General features: G+C 44.5%; 1 protein-coding gene across 1 annotated transcript in view; it reads left to right on the forward strand.

The window, feature by feature from the left end:
• The window catches only part of PBX1 (PBX homeobox 1), a 279,117-nt gene that overhangs the window by 227,347 nt on the left and 29,320 nt on the right, over positions 1–22,450 (forward strand). The window contains 3 exon segments of the mRNA XM_021698415.1: positions 4,940–5,130; positions 12,285–12,420; positions 16,265–16,424. Coding sequence (XP_021554090.1) covers positions 4,940–5,130; positions 12,285–12,420; positions 16,265–16,424 — 487 coding nt within the window.

Consider the following 22,450-nt stretch of genomic DNA (forward strand, 5'->3'; position numbering starts at 1 on the left):
TAACTTACTTTCCTTGAATTCTTAGCTTTCTGGTTTCCTATTCTTTTTTAAGAGTCACAAAAGAAGAGGGAGAAAAAGCAAAGGCAGAAGACCCTCTCTAGTCCACTTACGACTGTCTAGATAGAAGGCAAATGCAAATCTAATAGAAAATTTAAATTTTAAAATAGAAATGGGTATTTTAAAATTTAAAAGTGAAGAGAGTTTCATTATTGCACTCCTATCTACCTTCGAAATGGATTTCTACCAAGTCCCTTCTTTTATGGGGGGGGGGGGGATTGCTGTGAAGCTTGCAGCCAAGCATGGTGCAACTCAACCATCAGATAGGCGTAGGGGGAGGGTTTGAGGGGAGGAGAATAGCAGCGATCTTATAGTAGAACCTGTGAGTCACTGCCTTTTGCCCTCTCAGAAAAGAGCAAACGTTCTTACCACAGTGTTGGCTCATGTAGACACTTCCCGAGGTCTCAGGGGATGCTGAGCCCAGAGAGCTGGCTGATCCCTGAAGTTTTCCTAACCTGATCCATCACGTTAGAGTTCAGTCAGCCCTAACCTATGGGATAGCTTGGGAAGACAGAGGGGGACATTTCCTATAAAGGTTCCTAGCTGGCCTCTTGAGTTCTCCCTACTCAGTGCTGTTCCTACCTTACCTTCAAGACTAAGCCTAGACTTGCCATCCAGGTTAACTCTCACCACACTCCAGGGGTACAAGAAGAGCCCAGAGTGTGGCCTTCCCCTCCCCCCCCCCCATTAAACCTTTAACTGGGATGGATGTTAGCCTGGTAGCTGCTGAAAACTGGCTCTGTTCTTAGCTCAGGTTGTCAGCAACATAGAAGAACTGACTGCTAACTTCTGCCAATTGCACTTGTTGCTCAAGGTCATTTTGTGGTTGGGTACCCAGGACAGGCATGGTCAGCTTCTCCATTTTGACACAGGTGAGGAGATGGAGATCAGAGGGCTTACGTTGTGTATGTGGGTCACACGTCCAGTGAGGGACAGGGGTGGCCCTGGAATCCAGTTTCTGACACTTAGTCCAAGGGCTCTTATTGGAACACCACCTGACTAGTTGCACTCCATACAGAGAGAGTGTGGACTTGTGTAGGCAGTTAAGGAGTCAGCTTGTCTTCTGTTACTTCCGTGGACGAGAGAGGCTAGGGGTAATAATATTCTCCTTCAGAAACTTCTCATGGCTATCTACCTGCTTTAAATAATAAGGAAGTTGGAAACCAGAAACTTAAGGAAAAACTCCCATAAGTACAGAACAAATTACATTAAGTGGGCGGGGGGGGGTTAGTCGTCTGTATCTCTTATTCTTAAAAATACCAAAAAAAATCATTTCCTTAGTTATATGGACATTTTCTGGGTAAGAACTGAATCCTATTTAATACACTTTGGGCACTTCATAATTTATTAGTGTTAGTTATATTGTTAATTATAGTAAATAGTGGATTGTAGGGAAATTAGGCCATTAAAATCCTAGCTAGTACGTCTGGGAGATAGATCTTCATTTTTCTGTGACCGTTCCTTGTGAGAGCTTTTTTAAAATCAGAAAACCTCAGGGGCACCTGGGTAGCTCAGTCAGCTAAGCATCCAACTCTTGAATTCGGCTCAGGTCATGAGATCGAGCCCTGCACCAGGTTTCATGCTAGTGGAGAGTCTGCTTGAGATTCTCTCCCCCTGCCCCTCCCCCCCCCGCTCAAGCTCTCTTTCTCTCTCTCTAAAATAAATAAATGAAATCTTTAAAAAATAAAAATAAAAAAATAAAATCAGGATACCTCAGTAAAGTAAAAACGTTGCTCTCTACTTTAGTAGTTGGATGAATGAAGTTGCCAAATTGGCTATTAATCGTTCACTCTGTTATTTTTCTTCATTTTAAAACATTTTTAGTATGGTGGTGATAGGTAACTAGACCATCAATTAGCTTTCTGCTAATTAGGTATCATGGCCCTCCTCAACCCCATCCCTTAAAAAAAAAAAAAAAAGAACCACCTATCTGAATCAGCCATTGTTTCACCCTGAGGTTATTAAATAAAGAAAGCTTCTAGAGATTTTCATTAGAAAGAAAGGAAGGAAATTATTTTATTACAGTAAAGGGTGTTGGTAAAGTGCTTTTCCAGCAGATCATGGAGGTAGTAAGGTATTGAAGAGCTGGTATCTTCTAATAGATAAAACAGTGATGTCAGAAGGCTAAATTTTGTTCCAAGTGTCATTTAAAAAACGGATGCTCTTGTGGCTTTGCAGGGTTCTCCAGCTTTGATAAGTAATGCTGCTGGGGCCTGGGTGAAGCTAAATCTGTAGGGCTGAACCGGGCTGGGTTAGTCGGTTCATGGCTAGGAGAATCCTAAATCCCAGTTACGTTCTTTGCTGAGATTGGCACCAAATCCAGTTTGAAGGAGGAAGGGAAGAAGACGGGCTAACCAGAGAAAGTGACTGCCTTTATGACTGTCCACAGCAGAGGCTCCCCGCCCCCCACCCTCCTCTCCCATCTCAGAAATTCCAGCCTGTGAGGGTTCTCTTTAATTAGCAGTTGTCACCCCAACTATCCCCATCACTGTCGTATTGGGAACCCCTGACCTAACAGAGGCAGCCTGGCTTCCACAGCCGCAAGCTTGCGGGACCTGAGGAGGACGTGGTGTGGGTCGTTCCTGGAAAAACCTGGATCGTTATGTCCTGTCTGAAATGGACTTGGAACTGGTCTCCGCTCTCTGTTGTGTGTTCCTGAGCAGCTGTTCAGCAGCTGCCTTGTTCCCACCTCAGCAGTGGGTGAAAAGACCCTACTGTCTGTTTATGGCAGAGCAGAAAGGGCTCCAGGATAAAATGTCTTGAATAAACATCAGATATTGTGTGTATTTTTATTCCCTGTGATGACGCACGTTATTATTAGCCCAGCACTGGGGCTTCCCAGCGGAGAGGAGTGCACTTGACAATGCCCCCTCACATCCAGCCCCTCCCCTGTTGGAGCCCCCACCAGGTGAGGAGGCTGCAGGCCAGCGAGGGGCGCATTTGCCCACGGAGCTGGTCGGGATGCTTGCTCTATGCCTAACCCTGCACTCCCCACCCCGTGGCCTCTTAGAATCGACTCGATGCCATGTCTTATGTCCTTCCCTTTGTTTACAAGTGGGGGGGGCGGTCGGCAGGGAAGAAGCTTATCATACAGATCTGGTGTTGATATAGAAATTTTCTTGGTGGAGAGCAGAATGCTAGATGGACCTGATCTCTGGGTTTATCTTCAGCATGGGCCTGCGGAGGAGAAAGAAGGTAATCATGACCCTGTTTCTTTTTACCAAGAGGGAAGCTGGCGCCGGATATATCCTTACACAGCCAGACACGCACCCAGTAACTCCTCTGACCCTTACCATACCCTTTGAGGTGGGTGCTGCCACCCATGTTTCACAAATAAGGAAGACAAGTCCCAGAGAGGTTAGGTAACTGTCCAAGGTCCCACAGCAAAGTGAGTCCCAGAGACAGCGTCTGTATGCAGGCCATCCAGGCCCCTCTTGCCCATCTACTGTGTCCGTGAGCACAATTTGCTTCATCCGCAGGTCGTTGTACAAGACCATGGCGGCTGCTGGCCTTGCTCAAGGGTAGGAATGATTGAACCCAATCCCTCTGACGTATAAAATGAGGCACCGAGTGGTGAAAGGCTTTGCCTAGACACTCATGGAGGCGGGCTCGAAGACCAGGGCTCCCAGTACCCAGTGTAGACGCAGCCCGGTGGATGTGTCTGCCGAGGTATCTTCGGCCGACCAACCTCGAAGGATTTCTTAGAGAAATGAGGAGTGAATGTGTCATTGTTCCTGCATTCTTGACAGATAGGAGAGGCTTTGTGCTGTAAATGCAGTGTTATTGTTAATGAGTGTGTTTCTGGTGTTGATATTAAGTTGGAGCCCTTTGAGTCCCTAGTTCTTCGACTGTCAAAGACCATCTTGCCTGTTCCATTATAAATCTAATATAGTCTTATAACATTACTGTAGGTTAGCCCGTGAGTAGGTATTTCCATTTGCGGGCTCCACTAAGGAAAGCAGACTTCAAGTGTTAAGTAATAGTCACCACAAGGAAGGCCAGTGGTGTGCACAGGAGCAAGTTTGGGTTCTGGGAAAGGACAGAAGTCCCCAGCTTGCAGTAAGAAGTGTTCAGGTCCTGGCTCGACTGCTCCTTTTTTGCCGTGGGCCTTAGGAAAAAGGCCCTCCTCTGCCTGGGCCACAGTTTACGCACCTGGAAAATAAGGAGGGGGGCAAAGCGATCTTTAATCTCACCTCCGGAGCTGATGGTATGTGGGTCTAACTGGAGAGGTTTCCTTTCTGCAGGGATGGCTCCTGAATTCTCTCCATCATGTGTTGATGCTATTTCTACAAGGCCTCTGAGGACAGATTCCAATTTGTGTTGTGGATATAGTGGGTCTTCAGGAGGCCAGCAGAGGAGGGAATTCTGGTAATAAAACTGAAAGGAGAAATAGGTGGATGAGAAATCTTCCAGAAGAATTAGCTTTTAGTTTGATGATTCCGTCCTTTGGGCTGTTGACGCATCCCAAAACTGGACATGTGGAGGTTCTAATATATCAGAGATAATGAGCAAGGTAGAAGTTTGTGCCGTATCTGACCCCAAACTCTCTTCGGCTGTTAACATTGGGGTAAAGGGTCGTGGGGTATATTTTATACTAGGATTCATGGTCCCAACCTTCCACTGTATTAAAATACATGAAAAAAAAATGATTAAGATTTCTCTTTACCCTTTAAAAAAATCTCAATCGTGGCCAAAGTTAGAGTCAAACAGGATGAAAGGTATTTCTAGGCCAGTCATTTATTTTATCCCTCTGATGTGACAAAACCCCCACAGACTAGCTGAGTTGTCTCCGCGTGTACGAGTCTCTAGAAAAGTCCACGCAGCCCTCTGTCTAGGCCCAGACCCTCCACACGTGCCGGTGTTTACTGTCCTGCCGTTCCAGGCATGCAACGAGTTTACCACCCACGTGATGAACCTCCTGCGGGAGCAGAGCCGGACCAGGCCCATCTCCCCAAAGGAGATTGAGCGGATGGTCAGCATCATTCACCGCAAGTTCAGCTCCATCCAGATGCAGCTCAAGCAGAGCACATGCGAGGCCGTCATGATCCTGCGCTCCCGGTTTCTGGATGCACGGTGAGTCACCGACAGGGCCACCTGTCCCCTGGGGGGATCCCGGATGCAGGGTTGGGACCCACACCTGGCCCTCTCTAAAAGCTGCATTTTCACCATGTCAAAGGCCCAGCGGAATGGCAGCCTGTAGAAGCTTCTGGGGTCTGGGAGGGGAGGCTGCCAAGACTCCATAAGCCAGTGGTTTTGGACAGCTCCAAATAGGAAACCGTGTGATGAGAGAGGATGCTTTCTCTTACCCCTGCTGCTTAATCTGAGTGAGAAGCAGGGATGACTGAGGTGGGTGAGAGCAAGGACAGCATTTTCATCCCGCTCAGTACCCCTTTTACAGGTGTGTCTTGTAGCTCTGGGCTGGGGTGGGCTCACTGGATGCCACCGTGACCCACGTTCTCCAGAAAGATGGTGCAGCTTGAGAGCTGTCATCTTTTCTGCATTACAGACAGGTAGAGAGTGCACTGAGTTCAGCTCAACAAATACTTGTAAGTAAATCGCCATGTGGCATGCTCTGAGCTAAGTTTCCGGAGCATAAAGACAAATAGGACCTGGTCCCACGGGTCCGGAGGAGCAGGGGCTGGTCTGCTATGTGCCCAATTTTCAATCAGGGTTTGATGTTTTCCATCTGGCATTGCTACCCGTGACCTCACTTGTGAGTTCACAGAATTCAGTCGAAGAAACCCTGGATAGAAAGGTCCTCGGGACATCTGAGTGGCTCAGTCAGTTGAGCGTCTGCCTTCTGCTCAGGTCATGATCCCAGGGTCCTGGGATCGAGTCCTGCGTCGGGCTCCCTGCTCAGCGGGGAGCCTGCTTCTCCCTCTCCTTCTGCCCCTCCCCCCAATCATGCCTTTTCTCTCTCTCTCTCTGACAAATAAATAAAATTAAAAAAAAAAAAAGAAAGAGAGGTCCTCTTAAAAAAAAAGATAAAAACTGAGAATAGAGACCCAGTAATCAGTTCTTGGCCCATACTCTCTAGACCAGTGGATTTATCCAGATCCTTCTGGTTTCTTTAATTTTTGATACGCAGCCTGTAAGATAGTGGTAATCCTATCTTTCATATACTCGAGAGGAAGGTTTTGATCATTGATCTAGCAGACATGTTTTCAGGGTGTGGGCATCCTTTGCAATCGACAGCCCTCAGATTAGCCAGCTTCTATAAATGCAGGTTTCACCATTCATTACTTCAATTCCTAAAAATCATCCCAGGCTATGATTTCAGTTAGTAGAACTTAACGTGTGTCAGAGTCCTGTGCCATTTCATGATCTACAGTTTTGTCCCTTTTCAATGACACGGGAAGATTCACTGCTCCTTGTTGAAGTTGTTCACCCCCGAACTCATGCATTATTCAGCTTGCTTACCTGTATTTCTCTCTGTTCACAACTATAGTTATTGCAGTCCACAGACCTCTTTAAAACTCTCTAGCATCTCCTAAACTCCCTTTTATTCAGTGTGATTTGGGTCACATGGAATATGAGTTGAGAGTACCAGCTAGCGAGATGCATCTCTGGGCCACCAGAATTCTATAGGGTAAGTCAAGAGAAGGTTCACACAAAGAGTTTTATCCAGCTGGGCATGGTGGTGGGGGAGGTGGTAGGGAGGCAGAGTCTCCCTGAAGCAGGGCTCCCGTGCATCTCCCTCGCCTCGCGACCTGCTGCCAAGCCGGCTTCCTGAAAGCAGTTGAGTGCAAGTGGCTGGTGGCCTCTGTCCAGGTCCTGTGCCCATTCGGCCGCCACCGCCCCTCTGCGTGTGTTGCTTCCATCCCCATGGAAACTCCCCTAGTTAAAATTCTGGAGTTGGTATTTGTGTGGGCAGATACTGAAAAAGAGAAAAGTCGGGCCCAGACTGGATTCTCGTCCAGAGAGAACCCGGGGAGAAGGGAGAGGCGGAAATCCTTGTCTTGTTGGATTTCTGCTCGAGGTCACTGTGCTGTGTGCAGTTGAAGGTCAGGCTCAAAACTGGGCGAGCTTTGTACACGCTTCCTGTCACTTCCACCAGCCTTCGCCTAGGTGGTTCCAGTTGGCATCGGAAGAACAATCACTTACGAGAGGGTCTCTTTCCGCTTCGGCTGCAACCTTTGATTCAGTGCCTCTGAGCCAAGTCTCCGAACTAAAACAGCTCAGCTTCTGTCATTCTTACTAGCACTTATTTTGAGGGTATACTTGGTATCGGTGAAAGCGTTTAACTCCAAATGCCAGCCGACGGCTGAGCAAATGGCTTTCCGGGCTCAAAAAAGAACTGTTTACCCAGACCTCGTGATTGGGGTAGTTTCTATCACTGCTTCCGGTGCTGTAGTTGGAGAGCTAGCTAAACAAACCTCAGTGAGAAAGAGAAACTGGTGCTGAAAGCCACGTGTATCTGATGGGCAGGGCTTCATCAGTGAAAGATTTGGTGGAAGACAAATGAAATACAAGGGGAGTTTGACTTAGTAACAGCATTAGTCATTGTAATGTCACAGGCATGTGGAGTCGAATGGTGCTACTTTGCTACAAAATACTCCTTGTCTCCGTTTTCTGTTGCCACCTAACAGATTATCGCAAATTTAGCAGCTTAAAACAACACAAAGATATTATTGAACAGTTTCTGTGGTTTAGGCGTCTGGGCACAGTTGAACAGGATCCTCAGCCCTAGTCTCACAAAGCTGTAATCCGGGTGTCGGCAGAGGCCATGATCTCATCAGAGGCTCCAGGGTCCTCTTCCAAGCTCATTCCCGCTGCGGGCAGAATTCAGTTCCTTGTGGTTGTGGGACTGGGGTCCTCAGCTCCCAGAAGCCATTCTCTCCCCCTGGCCAGCTCGCGTCTTCACTGCTTGCTTTGTTCCTGGAAGCCAGCTAGAGAATCTCACCATTTTAAGGCTTTAACCTAATCTCCCTAAACTAACAGGACGGATATCCTTTCTTTGTCACAACCCCACCCACACTCGGGGGAGGGCGGGGATGCCAGGCTGGAATCTGGTACCTTCTTAGGATTCTGCCTTCCATAGTCCTCAGCTAAGCGCTTGGTCCAGGTTTGTCCATTCAAGTCATATCCTTTTCTCTTCCTTACATTGACTTAATTGTGCCAGAAAAAATATCCATCCACCCACCCATTCATTCATTCATTCATTCTACATTTATTATCTCATGCTATGGCCCAAACATTGTGCTATCAAACTTGGTAAAGTTATTGTCAGGACCCTCAACACAGTTTTCTCAGTTGAAAGAGGGAGAGAGAGAGAGAGAACTTACACACACTCTTAATGATTTTCAAGCAATAATTTTAACTTCTGTTCAGTAACATTTTGCTGGAGACAACAATAAGAGGATAAACAGCTGGAAGAACACCTCTGCATTTCCCCCCCCGAGAGAGGGATTACGTTAAATGAAGTAGTAAAGTGGAAGGCGGGCAACGAGAGGGAAGAACATGCAGGAAGGTCTGGGCCGGCTGGCCTGTATTTAGACTGATTTATCTCGTTGAGTTTTATTCTCTGCCAGATGCTGTGCTAGCCACCAGAATAAATAAGAGGGAAAAAAACACATATAAATGTGGGTCTTACCTTCAAGGAGCTCATAATCGTGTGGGACAAACAGACACTCTGATGAGTGAACATAAAGTGGCATGTTCCTAGTGAAGTACCTCTCCCAGTGCCGCCTGAGGGGGGTGCCGAATGCGGGAGAGGGCAGACAGTTTGGGATCCCAGAGCGAGCAGGGTGTTTGCCAAACAGAAAGACTACCGTGGGCAAAGGGAAACAACGCAAGCCAACATCAACAAGCATTACTTCGCTGGAGTGCTTACTATGTGTGAGGCGCTAGGGTTTCAAAGATGAGGGACACGTGGCTCCTTCCCTTGAGGCACTTGTTTAGCTGGGGAGACCTAGGTGAACCTGTGGCAAATGCTGTGGGAGAGAAATGCACAGGTTGGTGTGAAGAGGCACGGGAGCACAAAAGTCACGAGTGTGTTTGGGGGCATGGAGAAGCAAGCATATGATGTGGCTAGACAAAATTGTGCAGAGCGTGTTTAGGACTGGGGGAGATGCGGCACTAGGGATAGGACAGGTCCACTGAAGACCCTTAACTGTACCCGTGAAGACTTCAAATTTGTCCTGAGAAGCAGAAACCGTGAGAGCTGTTTAAGGAGGGAACGCCGTCATTTAGAGCTTAAGTTCTCAAACTGCACTGCTCGGGTTCAACTTCTGGCAACCTTTGTAAGGTGGGCTAAGTGGCCTATCCTCCCTAGGACTCTGGTCTGTAAAATGGGGCTAATCCTATGCACAGGAATAAATAAGATAATATGAAGAAAAAAGAAACTTAGTATAGGGTTGGAATATGGTATTCACACCATAATTCACACAGTACTTCCTTAATATATTAAGGATCACCACATTATATATTATTTATTATTTTATTTATTGTATTTATATTTTATTATTATTATCATTACTATTACTATTATTGTGACATGATCAGATCCATGGTCTGGGAGAATTATTCTAGTGCTTCTCTTGAGGACGAGCTGAATGGGACAGGGGACACAGTAGGACCCCACTGTTAAAGCCCGTGTTCCTCAAACTGGGTGAACACTGAATAAGTATGAAGTGCCTTCCCCATTTTACTTAAAGATGCAGGGGAAGATCATTTTCCTTTTAAGATAAACATTGTGTGCATTACAGAATAGACTAAAGCAAGAGGTTTGAGAGACATTTCATGCTTTTGATGGTGTGTGGCAGGGCTGTGAGTTCACGCCTTCCAGAAAGTATTTCTGGAATGCATCGGTCTAGAGTTGCACTGTCTGGTAAGTGGCTATTTGATTTTTAAATTTAAGTTAATGCAAACTGAATTACATTGAAATCAATAAAATTTCAGAATGTACCACTCCAGTTACACCAGCCACATTCGAGCTGCTCAGTGGCCACAAGCAGGCTCGTGGCTGCTAGACTGGGCAGCAGAGATCTAGAACATTCCCATTATTGCTGAAAGCACCACTGTGCAGCATTAGCCAGACCCTTACATGATAGAGAGTGGCTTCTCTGAACCCATTTCAAAAATAGAGCGACAATAGGCTGGAATAAAAGGGCCGGATTTGAAAGAATAGAACTGACAGGATTTGCTTTGGGGCCCCTCATCTGATGAAGGTAAGACAGCAGGATGGGTTAAGAACCACCCCTAGGTTCTGGCACCTGCTAGGTACTCAAATATTTGAATGAATGGATGGATGAACAAATTAGACACAGTGTACCGCATCCATGGTGATTTGGGAAAGGAAGACAATGGAGCTGGTTTGGGTGAAATGTGATGCGAGTTTTGGAGATACAGAGTGTGTTGGAAGTGCCTGGGGATTGTGGTGGTAGATGGGCAGTGACCCTTAGGAGAGTCGACAGGGCAGGAGGTAACGCATTTGGTATTTAGCAACGGTGTCTGGAGTGCCTACACCTCCCACTCTTGACTCACTCTGATTCAAAAGATTTCATTCCTAAAATGCCGCATTTATCCAGTACTATTCGATCAACCTCCACATTCCTTAACATTAAACACCCAGATACCTAACTCCCAAGGCTTCTGATTGGCTCGAAGTCACAAATGTTAACTCACCAAGCTGATACCACTTCAAGCCAAAGCCAGGTGTCTAGCTCAAAGAACCTTATGGTCGGAAGTGTCTCATTTTCACTAGGTGTCCTGAAGTCCTGAAAAGTCCTGATCTTGGGATTTCCAAGGCCCTCCGTGGAGACAGCCACTGAGAGCAGTGTGATAAGGGAGCCCATCAGAGTCGATGAGACCACCCAGGGAATGTTGCACAGCAGTGTGAGAAGAGAGTCAGGAACAGCTTGTCGGCACTGGCCTCATACCACCAGCTCATTCCAGGGAGGCTTCCTTTGAGCTCAGTTGGAAGACTCCCAAAAAATACAGTGTGATGCTAATGCAGACAGCTGAATGAATGAACCAGGGTTCTCCCAATTAAGGGAGGCTTCAGGGTCCAGTTCCCCAGGCCTAAGACAACTGTTTTCTTTAGGTAGAGAAGAAGCCAAAGGTTATCTAAAGCCTGGCCTGGAGCCCACGTTGGCCGCTTGGCTATCTTCCCCCAAATTCCCAGCAGACAAGGACTTTTAACAAATACCTATTTTTTGAGTTGGGCTTTTTTTTTAAATCCATTCTGCCCAATTTCTGATGCTGGGTGACCCAGAAACTCAGCATGATTTGGGAAAGTGACTTGGGCTTGGCATAGTCTGGACAGATGTGGTTAATACCTGTGGACAGATGGTGTTCATCCGGTAAAATCAGGTACTTTATTGTGCTAATTAATCCAAGTGGGACCCTGAAAATACAATATTAGCTGAATTTCTTGTCTAGCGAGGCTGTTCCGTGCTTTCTGTTGGGCTAAATTGGGAAATCCTGTATCCTGGCATAACCAAGGATGTTCTGGAAATCTCTTCCATAAGGAAAAAGCTTTTGATAAAAGCAAGAAAGGCAAAGTGCTAATGGAGCTAATTTAAAGGTGGAGTCCCCACCACCTTGAGGAGGGCCAACCAGCTTCTACTGTGAGCCTGGCGTCCCCAAACAGCTCCCCCGGCTGCCTATGGGCCTTAGCTGTGAGGAGGTAGTAAATGATTCTCACTTTAAATTAGTTCAATTAGCACTTTTTTTTTTAAAGACAAAAATGCTTTTATTCAAAAAGTAGTTCTCTTCCTTTCAGCAACCTGTGTATTAAAGAGATTTCTGTGAGCTTTTGTTTTACCATTTAGCTGCTGTTCTTGCTTATAAAGTGCTACTTGTCTCCTTCTGTGGGAGGTCACACAGTCCAGGGGGCTAATTTCAGTGCCTTCCATACCCTCTTCCCCAGATGCCTTTAAAAAAATTCTGTATGCATTTACCTGGGAATGGAATAAAGGGAAAATAATAACTTATTTTTAATGGAAGCCTCCAGAGTCTTTGTAATTGCCAGGAGGCAATTTGTATGTAAGAACGAGGTTGGGTTTTGTAGTTAAGCAGACCTGAATTCATACCTTGGTTCTATAGCATACAGATACTTTCAGTGACGGCTTTGGCAGCCAGCCCCTTGGTGCAAATTTCCTCTAATCCACTTTTTGCTCAAAAATTTGTCTTTTCACAGAAGTAGATCCCTGTCTCTCCCTCTTTATATGTATTTGGTGTGAACTTTTTTTTTTTTTGTCGTTCGTTCTTTTCTCTTTATGAAGGCGGAAGAGACGGAACTTCAACAAGCAAGCGACGGAAATCCTGAATGAATATTTCTATTCCCATCTCAGCAACCCTTATCCCAGTGAGGAAGCCAAAGAGGAGCTAGCCAAGAAGTGTGGCATCACAGTGTCCCAGGTGAGGAGCCCTCCAAAGGCTCAGCCTGTAGCCTGGCTCTGGTCTCAGAGGTGTTGCTTTACTGAGCTTTCATGCCTTGCAGGTTCCATTTGCTAAAGCCCTCACATGGCAAGGGAAGCACGTGAGGTGTTTAAGTAGGAGAGTTTCCAGGTAAGTACCTGGACAAACTTGAGAGGGACCAGCAGAAGTGGGAGAAGTAGAGTACAGTAGACAAACAGGGGTAGGGTTCTTCCCATTGAATGCTCCGTTGCTTCAGAAATGGGTCAAGGTTCTTGCCTGTCCTTGGAAAGCTATCCGCATTTCTCATACTATTTTTCTCAAACACAGTCCATTCCTTAGCCCATCTTGTGCCCAACCCAGGAAAGAGTCAGTGAATGGAACTTTTCAGGGAAAGGGACTCAAATGTCTTCTCTTGATTTGCTCGCTCTGTAACTGAGGGAGTGTGGGAATTTTAACATGTCACTATGATTGCATTGGAATGGTTGCACAAAATGTCACTGGGTGCCCCTTTTCCACAAAGAGCGATAACCATAACAGATGCCTTTGACGTGGAAAGGTACATGATAAAACATTTTTATCGACCTGGAGTCTTCAACATTAGTATGAAGTAGAAAAGTAGGCAATATTTATATGTATTTATATTTTGTCTACTCAAGGGATCTGTCCAAAACTTCTTAGTTAATCTGAACCTCAAATACCACCCCTGGTCTCTAGCTGAGAACAGTAATGATGGTTCTGAAAGCTATCAGAGAAATTTCCTCTGAAATATGTCTCATGCAAGAGAACCATATGTACTGGCCTTTCCATAAAAGGGGTAGGGGAGTGGGGGAAAGAAGCCTACTGTAGCAAGAAACTTCACTTAGCATTTTCCAAGCAAAATAGATGCTGTTTTGTATACACTGAGCATTTGTACTTCCTTGAATTGAATCCTGGCTTCCGTTACTCCCTGCTGACCCCATCAACCTGTGCTTAGCTAAGCTCAGTTAGGTCCAGTCAGAATATAGACCTCCACATAGAGTGTGTGCAATGAAGAGCTCACCAGGGCCTCCCAAACAGGCTGTGGGGGATTTTGCAGCAGCCTTGGAAACACCAACCCTTTCAACTCAGACCTTCCGCAGGTGCTTTGACCCAGGTGAAGGTTGTTCCAGTCTTAACCCTAGGAAAGCAGAACATGAGTGGTCAAACTCCGGTCACCTGGTTTTATCTAGGTCTCTAACCATTCTTGTCCAACTTTAGATCCCTTGTCCACAAGAAAAGACATTTGATGGTTTTTGATATTTGCTGCCTCTTTGAGGAACGGTTCCAGGCATGAACCATATCACTAACTGACCATCAGTAAATTTGATACATGGAATCTTCTGCTTCTAAAGTAGAACTAAATCACTGGACTGTTTGAATTCTAATTCTGGGATTCAGAATTCTAAATCCCTATTGAAGGTAGAAGGAACTGTTCTGGAGTTAGTCTGTATTCTATCTAGATCAAAGATGGAATCCCGGCCTGTTCCAGCAACTTTCACTTCCTTTGTTATGGAAACTCAGGTGCACATAGTTTGTCCATTAAAATGAATATTTACATACTGTATCACCTTTCGCTTTGCTTCACCCACCCTAAGGCCATGCCATTCTTCCTTCCCCATCACATGACTCCCTCCCAACTACAACAGAGCTGTTCCACTGTTGCCAAACAAGTCCCATTGGGAGACAGTATGATATGATACAATAACAAAAGCATTTGTCTAGGAACATGTTTTTGTCAGGAGTCAACTGTGAGATTTTAGGGAACTCCCTCTTTTTGGGTCCGAGTTGTCCCATCTGCCAATCATGGTTTGTTGGACCACATGATTTATTAAATCTCCCTTAAGTTCCCAAATCTAGGGGATCCCGATTTTGGACTTTTTTTTATTGTAGCCATTTTGGGGCTGTTTCTTTCTTTTTTGTTTTTTGGGTTTTTTGTTGTTTTTGTCAGTTTTTTTGGTTAATAATTACCCCCCCATCTTGGGGCCCCTGGGTGGCTCAGTCAGTTAAGACTGACTCATGTGTCTTCCTTCCCACTGGACTTTGCCATGGCTCTGCCCGGGCTCTTCAAACTTAACATGTTTGAAATGTGATCAAACTCTCCCCAGAGAACTGATTAATTTTTCTGTATTACCTGTCTCAGACTGTGTCTGTCCTCTGTGTGTCCCTAGTGCCTAGCACATGGCAGACCTTCCGTGACTATGAACAGCAAGTTAATTAATGAAAGCACTGATTATGTACATGGCTCAGGACATCCAGTATCACCTTGTGGGCCATGTAGGGAATGCCTGAACTGACCAAGCATCTTGCCCACCCGTCTGTTCTTCTCGTTGAGAAGAGACTCACTCCCACAACATGTTCCTTCTCGTCTTCTCAAGTAGCTTATTTAACTAGACCTCAGGCATTTCTTTCCTTCTCTAAAGTCCTCCCAAACTACCTTCATCTTTCCCCCTTTTTTCCAACACATCCAGTTACCTTAGAAAAATCTCCCTTCCTCTTTTCCTCTCCATCATACGAATAGTGAAAGTTATAACAAGGAAAGCATGAGTTTGGGAATGGAATTAGATATGCAGTGGTCCTAAAATGGCCCTTGCTCTCCTGTAGGCACCAGCATTTACAATGACTCAAGCAATTTCTCATTGAATTTTTCTCCTCTCGTTTACTAATACTGCAATGGTATGGTTTGGTTTTGATAACAAAGGCTTGGCATTCCCTCCCATAGCGTAAGCCACACAGGCAGAGGAGGGCTTACCTTATAAGATTTTTAACTTTTGCTAATGCATTTAAAAGGTAACTGTGGTTTTACAAAAACGTCCTTTATCGGCCATTGTTCGGGTAAAGAGAAACTACATGTCAGCTGTGGTACATGTGTTACCAACTTTCTCTTCCCTCACCAGCTTCATAGTTTGTTTTGTAATTTTATTAAAAAAAAAAAACCCACAACATTTTAGTTTGAAATCACATCTGGACTATGGGGTATAAAGCGTTCCTCGTAAGGCAGGAATGACGGGGGTAAAACTTGAATTTAACTGCGTCGCCCCTTGTGTCTGGCAGGGGTCTTGGTATAAAGGGAACGGGGATGCAGAATGAAGCCAGGACAGCTGCTGTGAGCCACATGAAGGAAATAAATTAACAAGTGAAAGTAAATTAGGTTTATTTTGTGTATTGGCTTTAACATTTAAAGCCTGGAATTCAAAGGACTAATCTCTGCTATGCTTCAGTTTTTCCTCCTGTAGATAACATCAAGCTTTGCTCAAAATACTTGGTGAAAACTATCCGATCGGATTATCTTGATCCTAAGGTCCACAGTACCTGCAGCTAAGAATCTAGTCCATATTAGCAATTATTCAACTTCTAAAAATTTGAAATTAATCCTTCAGTGAGAGCACCTGTATGTTGATACGGATTTGTATGGATGATTACAAGTCTGTGCCTCTTGATTGCTCAAAGTCAGTGTTAGCGTTGATAAGTAACATTTCTCCTGAAATGCTATGTTTATTTTGGTGTCGTGTTCTTAAGAGGTAAGCAATTTTAAAATGTTTGTCCTAAACTAAAATTGTCCAAATCCAAATCCAAATGAGCAGCTCCTCCGTAGGATGTTCTGCTGCATTGTTTTTGCTAAATGGTGTTGTATTAAGCAGGAGAACTGCGTTGTGTGCAAGGGTCCCTCTCGGTGCCCTTCCTTCAGATCTTCTCATTGATGTTTCGAAATCAGAATAGGATCAGCCCGTGCAGCCTGCCTCCAGCCCTCCCAGTACCTTCCTTTTCCTCTGAGATGTTTGCGCAGGACAGAATGTTAACTTTCTCCTCTTCTCTTTAACTGCTCCAGGTATCAAACTGGTTTGGAAATAAGCGAATCCGGTACAAGAAGAACATAGGTAAATTTCAAGAGGAAGCCAATATTTATGCTGCCAAAACGGCTGTCACTGCTACCAATGTGTCAGCCCATGGAAGCCAAGCTAACTCACCCTCGACTCCTAACTCAGCTGGTTAGTTTCTTCTTTGATTTGGGGGGATCGTGCTCCATTTTTGTACTTGCTTTTCCTACATTGGGGTTTTCTTTTCATTCTTTAGGTTTCCGATTGGTTGACTTATGCATTTGATTGTCCCTTTTTGTTGTCGATGCCGCTTGGGGCGTTTCCTTTCATTTCCAAAGAGCAGTGTGTTTTACTATTTATAAGATGGGCTTGTCTGGAGGTTTGCGCTAATGTGGTTAAGTTGAACAGACCCAAATTGGCTGGTTTTGATGAAAAGACCTTCACATTCTCCTTTCCAAGATGACAGTGAGCTACATCTAATATTTGGACATAGTCCCTTGGGGGCTCTGGCATTTAGTCTGGTTCATAAAAAGTGTTTATCCTTGTCTATTTTGCTGTTCCCATCACATACTGTTTGGGTGACCTGCTAGCATACATTCTCTGCAGGAATATTCCTCATTATAATGCTCTGGTCTGCAAAGCCAGACTGGGATGACTGCTGTACATTGTTTAGAGTTGCTTTTCTTCACTGTTTCATTTTGTTGGTTTCTTTATGTAAACTATGAAGAACATTGCTGGTCATTAATTCACATTATTTAGATTCCAGTCTTCCTATTATAATATTAGTCATGTGTTCTGCCCCTGGTTTTATTTTAGTAAATGTGCATTATATCACTAACTTCAGAGCTTAGGCTAACACATAATATATTTTGGGGTTTGCCTAGTACCACCAGTTCTGAATTTCCACACACACACACACAAAAACATAGTCGATAATACATAAATGATAACCTTAGTGTTTGTATGCTATGGAAGGCGTGTTGGTACTTTTTTGGGGTTTTTTTTGGTAAGGGAAACCCAGAAATACTTCCTTATTAAATAATTTTGGTCTCAGATTATTCATTATAATGAACCAGCTGCATTGATTTTGGGGGTGGGATGCACATCTAAGAAAACGGATGCCTCCAACTTGAAGGGTCACAAATTTAAATGTGTTTGACCGTAAGATGATTAAAAATCTAATTTCTAACATATCTGGGAAGTGCCTTTGACCCCGAAGCTTATTTGTTCACTAAAATAAATTCTCTTTCTACCTTATGGTGGATTGTTACTGGAGGCCTGTAAGGCTCCACACTCTAACGTCTTCTGTGAGCTTCTAGATGCCCTAATTTGTTATAAGGTTCTCCCAAATCACTGGGCTGTACCACCATGGCCTTCTTTTGTTTAAATGGAATCATGCATGAAGAGTGGCCTGGGCTTTGTAAGCATGGACATGGTAAGACAGTGTAGTGAATTGTCTGGTTATATATTTTTCCTAGCACACCAGGTTGGGTAACTCTGAGGAGCATATTTACTTTTTGAGGTTTGTGTATGTGTATTTCCTTCTCTCCCCCTCCTGGCATGATTGACAAAGGATAAAGGCTAAGAGGCTCAGTAACCAGAGAGTTTCCTTCTTCCCCATCTGGTCAGCTTTTAAGCATTTCAGACTCCCGGCAACACTGGTTGAATCGCGCTGCTAGGCAGACGTGTTCACTTGTCTTGGAAGAAGTACAGTCCTGTCAACATTAGCAAAAACACACTCACCACTCCTGCAAAGGTTGTCATAACGCAAAACAGATATCAAAATGACTTTTTCCTGTCCCTGATATATCTGCATTGCAGATGGTTGAGCATGATTTATGACTAGTCCCTAGAAGGGCCCTGTGCACTCCCTTCATTACTAAAGCTGTAACTTTTTATTCTTTTCCAAAGCACTTAAAAAGAGAAAAGTAAGCATTTTAACCCCCCACTCTGTGTTTAAGAATTATTTTGGCTCTCTTGGAATGTCAGTCAATGATTACAGTTTTCTAAAGAATTTTTCTGCTAGCTTAAACTTAGGTGACTATTCTAAGCACAAAGTAAATTATTATGGAAAATTTGAGCTAAGCCTTCCAGTTGTGCCTAAATTGTTGGAAATAATATGCAGAGGAACCCTTTGTAGTGCTTTTTATTTATTTATTTTTTTTTACAGTAGAGACAAAAGAAAATACTATTGTGTATGTGCAATAGCGTGGGATTTTCATTCATTAACGTTTTAGCAGAAAAGTTATACACGGGCTTTTCTGTATTTTCCTTTGCTCTTATCACAACCCAAAGCATTGCACAGATGAAGTGAGAACTTTAAAGTGTTCAAACTTTTCACATAGGGTGCTTATGATGTTGCGTATTAGGTCCTTGATTATTCCAAAGGGTAAAGGATCACTGAAATAGATACAAGTTTTAAATAAGAGGTTAATATGTGAAAATATATTTTGGCTGAGTTGGAAGTCTAAGACTTCTGGAACCTGGGAACTTTTTATATCCTTAATATTGAAGCAGGGTATTTTTTTCTTTCCCAGAAGCTTTACTAAATATACATACTCATTTCTATTGCAAAGAAGATACTTGGCAAGTAAATCTTCTTCCCTCTAGAGGCTTTTGTGTGGACAAGCAGTTCTTCAGTGTCTTTATTTAGGTCACTTCTGAATATTCCTAGTTGTTGATATATGCCTGATCTCCTATTTCCTTAAGCATAATTCATTAAAATCACTTCGGGCGAGGACCCGTGGGGGACGAGCAAGCATGTAAAGAGAGATACTTGGCATGCTTCATATTTGACACCAGCAGAGTCGGGCAGAATGGCTGGAACAGAGAGAGAATAGAAGGAAGAGAAGAAAATTAAGTTTTCAGGAAAAAAAAGAAGGAAAAATGGGGGCCATTTGAAGCAATCGTTATAACCTTGGGTCCATACTTCTGCAGTCACCTACAGGGACACATTCTCATTTCTATTTTTGATGAACTTAGAAAAGCAGGAGTAAGGTCTCAGAAAAACGGGGCCCCTTTTGGAAGGTTGGGTTATCTTCTGGAGAACATTTTAGCATCCAAGAAGGAAATTGGCTTGGGCCTTGCAGATGTTTGCTGTGGCAAAGCATCGACATTGATGTTTGATTAGGTTCTGTGATTAGCGAAGCAATAGCAGGCTTACTGAGGCTCAGGACTCCCTCCCCCGCTTTGAATCTTCCTTTGCTGGCTCTGTGTGTGTGTATCAAGGACATCGGCAGGCTCGACCATGAAAGTTTTTCTTCTGGCACTACTTAGTTAGGGGCAAGCCCTTGTACATATTTGTCACACCCCTAATAGAAGGTTTGGCACTTTTCTGGATTGGGGGAAGATGATCATATTAAAACCCCCTAGATTCTGGCTTCCTAAGAGAAGTTTATGTATATAATACACACAGTTAGAGAGGAGGTAACACATCCAGGGAGGTTGGCTGACACAGTAAATCCATAGGAACTCTTAGAATTTTTTTTTTTAAACCAAGTGAAAGAATGTATCCCATGGATGTTTTCTGCTGTGCTCTTTCTTCCCTTAATTTCTAAGTAGAAAATGAAAACACAACCTGCCGGAATTGGAACTCTAGAACCTTGCCACGTGCACCTTCTAAAGGGGTTTCCCGTCAAACCAGACAGCCTTTCTGTCTTGGGCCTTGTCCTGGGTAGAAAGTAACAATGATTTTTGGAGTTTGGAAGGGGAATTATCATGGAAGATAAGAAAAGCAAGCGGGAGACATAATGAAGTTGTATCTAGCAAAGAGCCTCCATCTTTTGAGCCTCCAAATGGTGTTGAGAGTCTAGTCTGATCGGCTGCCACCCAGTCTCTCAGGAGCCTTGATTTCAAAACTGCAAAATGAAGGCAATACTTGTCATACATCTGCTTCATAAAAATGCTCTGAGCAATAACAAGCCAATCCTTTTAAACCCTTTGAGTTCCTCAGTAAGAAAAAGTAAAGCCTCTCTTATTCTACGTCATTGGTTCTCAACAGGGTGAACTTGTACCTCAGGGGACATTTGGTAGGGTTTGGAGACATTTGGTCGTCAGGGTTTTGGGAGGCAGGTACTACTGGCCTCCGGTGACTAGAGGCCAGGGATGTGGCTGACCACCATCCTGTGGTACAGAGAATGTTCCTCCACGATGAGCCCTTTTCCAGCCCCAAACGTCAATAGTACCCATGTCCAGAAACCTTGCTCTAAGTTCAGATTTTATCATTAGTATTCTGGGGTTTTTGGGTGATGATGAAGTGAATTGTTGTTTTATTTTTATTTTTTCCCTGAACAAATTGAAGTCTCCTAAAGACTCTTTAGAGTAGAAATGCAGCCTTCAGGAAATGACCTTGTGAAAATGGATGTTAGCACATATTTGCTGGAACCAGTGCACTAGGATCCAGAGGTGATCTGTTGTTTCCCGTGGAGTGCAGCTTTAGCTCCGTACGTGTCCCAGATGTCTGGGTGACAGCTTACACGAGCCACCTGCGTCCCTTCCCACTCCAAACTCAGAACCTTTTAACTGGCGAGCACATCTTAAAATGTGCTTCCAGTAATTGCTGATGACTCTCCAGCCACCTGCCGCTGAGGTTCTTGACGGACCTTCTCCGCAAGCCAGGTAATTCCGTCGGGGTTCTTTGAGACCTTGCAGCACCTCCAAGACAGCCCATTCGCTCTCCGTCAAGGATACGTCCTTCTCAGGAAGTTGTCCATTTTGTGATAAATTTTTTCTCCCTTCCAGTGCCCAATGAAGAACATGTCTTCTCCTTATTTTGAGTTTTGCACGGGCTTCTGTCTGCTTTCTTGTGGTGTCTGTGGCCCCTGGCCTCTTCTCAGAGCCATCCCTGCTTCTAGTTACTTATCAGAGAGTCGGAAGCCGTGGTCATGTAATACAGGGCCGTACAGAGACAACAAAGTGCCAGAATAGCCAAGGCAAGAGCACAGGGACAATTCCTGCAATTACTCTGATTCAAGTGCATTTGTACATGAAGGCCATTGATATGCACATATTTATCTCTATGTATGTTAGGCAGCCAGACATATTTACAATTTATCTATGCACATATATTTTTTAAATCATCTCTGTCAGTTGCAGTGTGTATCTTGTAAATGGCACATCCCATACCTTCATGGTTCCATGGACGCCATGTTCCTTGGCACCAATGCAGCCCTTTGGGGGTTTCTCCCATTTCTCAGCCTGTGTGCTCATTTCCAGCAAACCGTCAGCCAGGCATAAGGAGTGTGGGTATACTACGTGGTATTTGGGAGAGAAAGAAAGTATTTGCGCATCAAACTGAATACTCTTGGGGGGCAAAAAGTTCTGATATTATATAAACAATTATAATTTGGGGTCCTGGAGCTAACAATTCCTGGTTCTGATGCCCTCTAAATGTGAGCATGTGTTGTAAGAATGATGATAAAATGGCTCTTATTATTTAGGTTGTAGCTCTGATAAAAAGAAAGGTTGAGAAGGATGTGGATAGGACATGCAGGCCGGCTTGAGTCGCCCTCCCGCCCCCACAAAGAAAGCGTTCCCTTCTTCCCATGACAACAGAGTGTGGAGGATCAGCTTATGTAGCACAAGAGCTAGCTAGTTCCTGCGTGTGGGTGGACATCCCCAAAACAAAGAAAAACAGAGATGTTTCCTACCTTGAGGATCTCCCCAAGTGAACCATTTGGTTCTTCAGAATGGCTCCCTCCTTGGAAGTATGAGGATCCTATGAGCAGTTCAGCATAGAGCAGAGTGGCAGAGTGCAGAATTCATTGCTAGTAAAGTGATTCTTCTATGGCACAGAAAAAGCCTTCTCTTGAGCTCCAGGAGCTAGACCTCTAGGAGAGCGCAATTCCCTACCTTGGGAGATTAAGAAAGTGTCAGAGCTGGGGCATCATTGCTGGGTGATCCCGCATGGATGATGGCTGTCAAAATGTGAGGACAAGAGCACAATTTGAGCAAGACAGAGTTGGAAATAGAGTGGAACTGACCTGGGTCCCTAAGGTCTCTCCTTTTCTAGGCTAATGTCATGTTTTAACCAAACCCTGCACGTTGAGCTTTCTTTCCTAATGCGCTGAGCTGCACGATGACTTCAGAATAATAAGAAGCTTCTCCACGCCCTTGTGTTGAGGCTGAGGGTGGGCTGGGTTTATCACAGTGCAACCTGGGTGCTGCCTGAAGGCTAACTATGTGGGAGAAGGCTTCTT

The sequence above is a fragment of the Neomonachus schauinslandi genome, chromosome 6, assembly GCF_002201575.2.
Source record: "Neomonachus schauinslandi chromosome 6, ASM220157v2, whole genome shotgun sequence".
Classification (NCBI taxonomy): domain Eukaryota; kingdom Metazoa; phylum Chordata; class Mammalia; order Carnivora; family Phocidae; genus Neomonachus; species Neomonachus schauinslandi.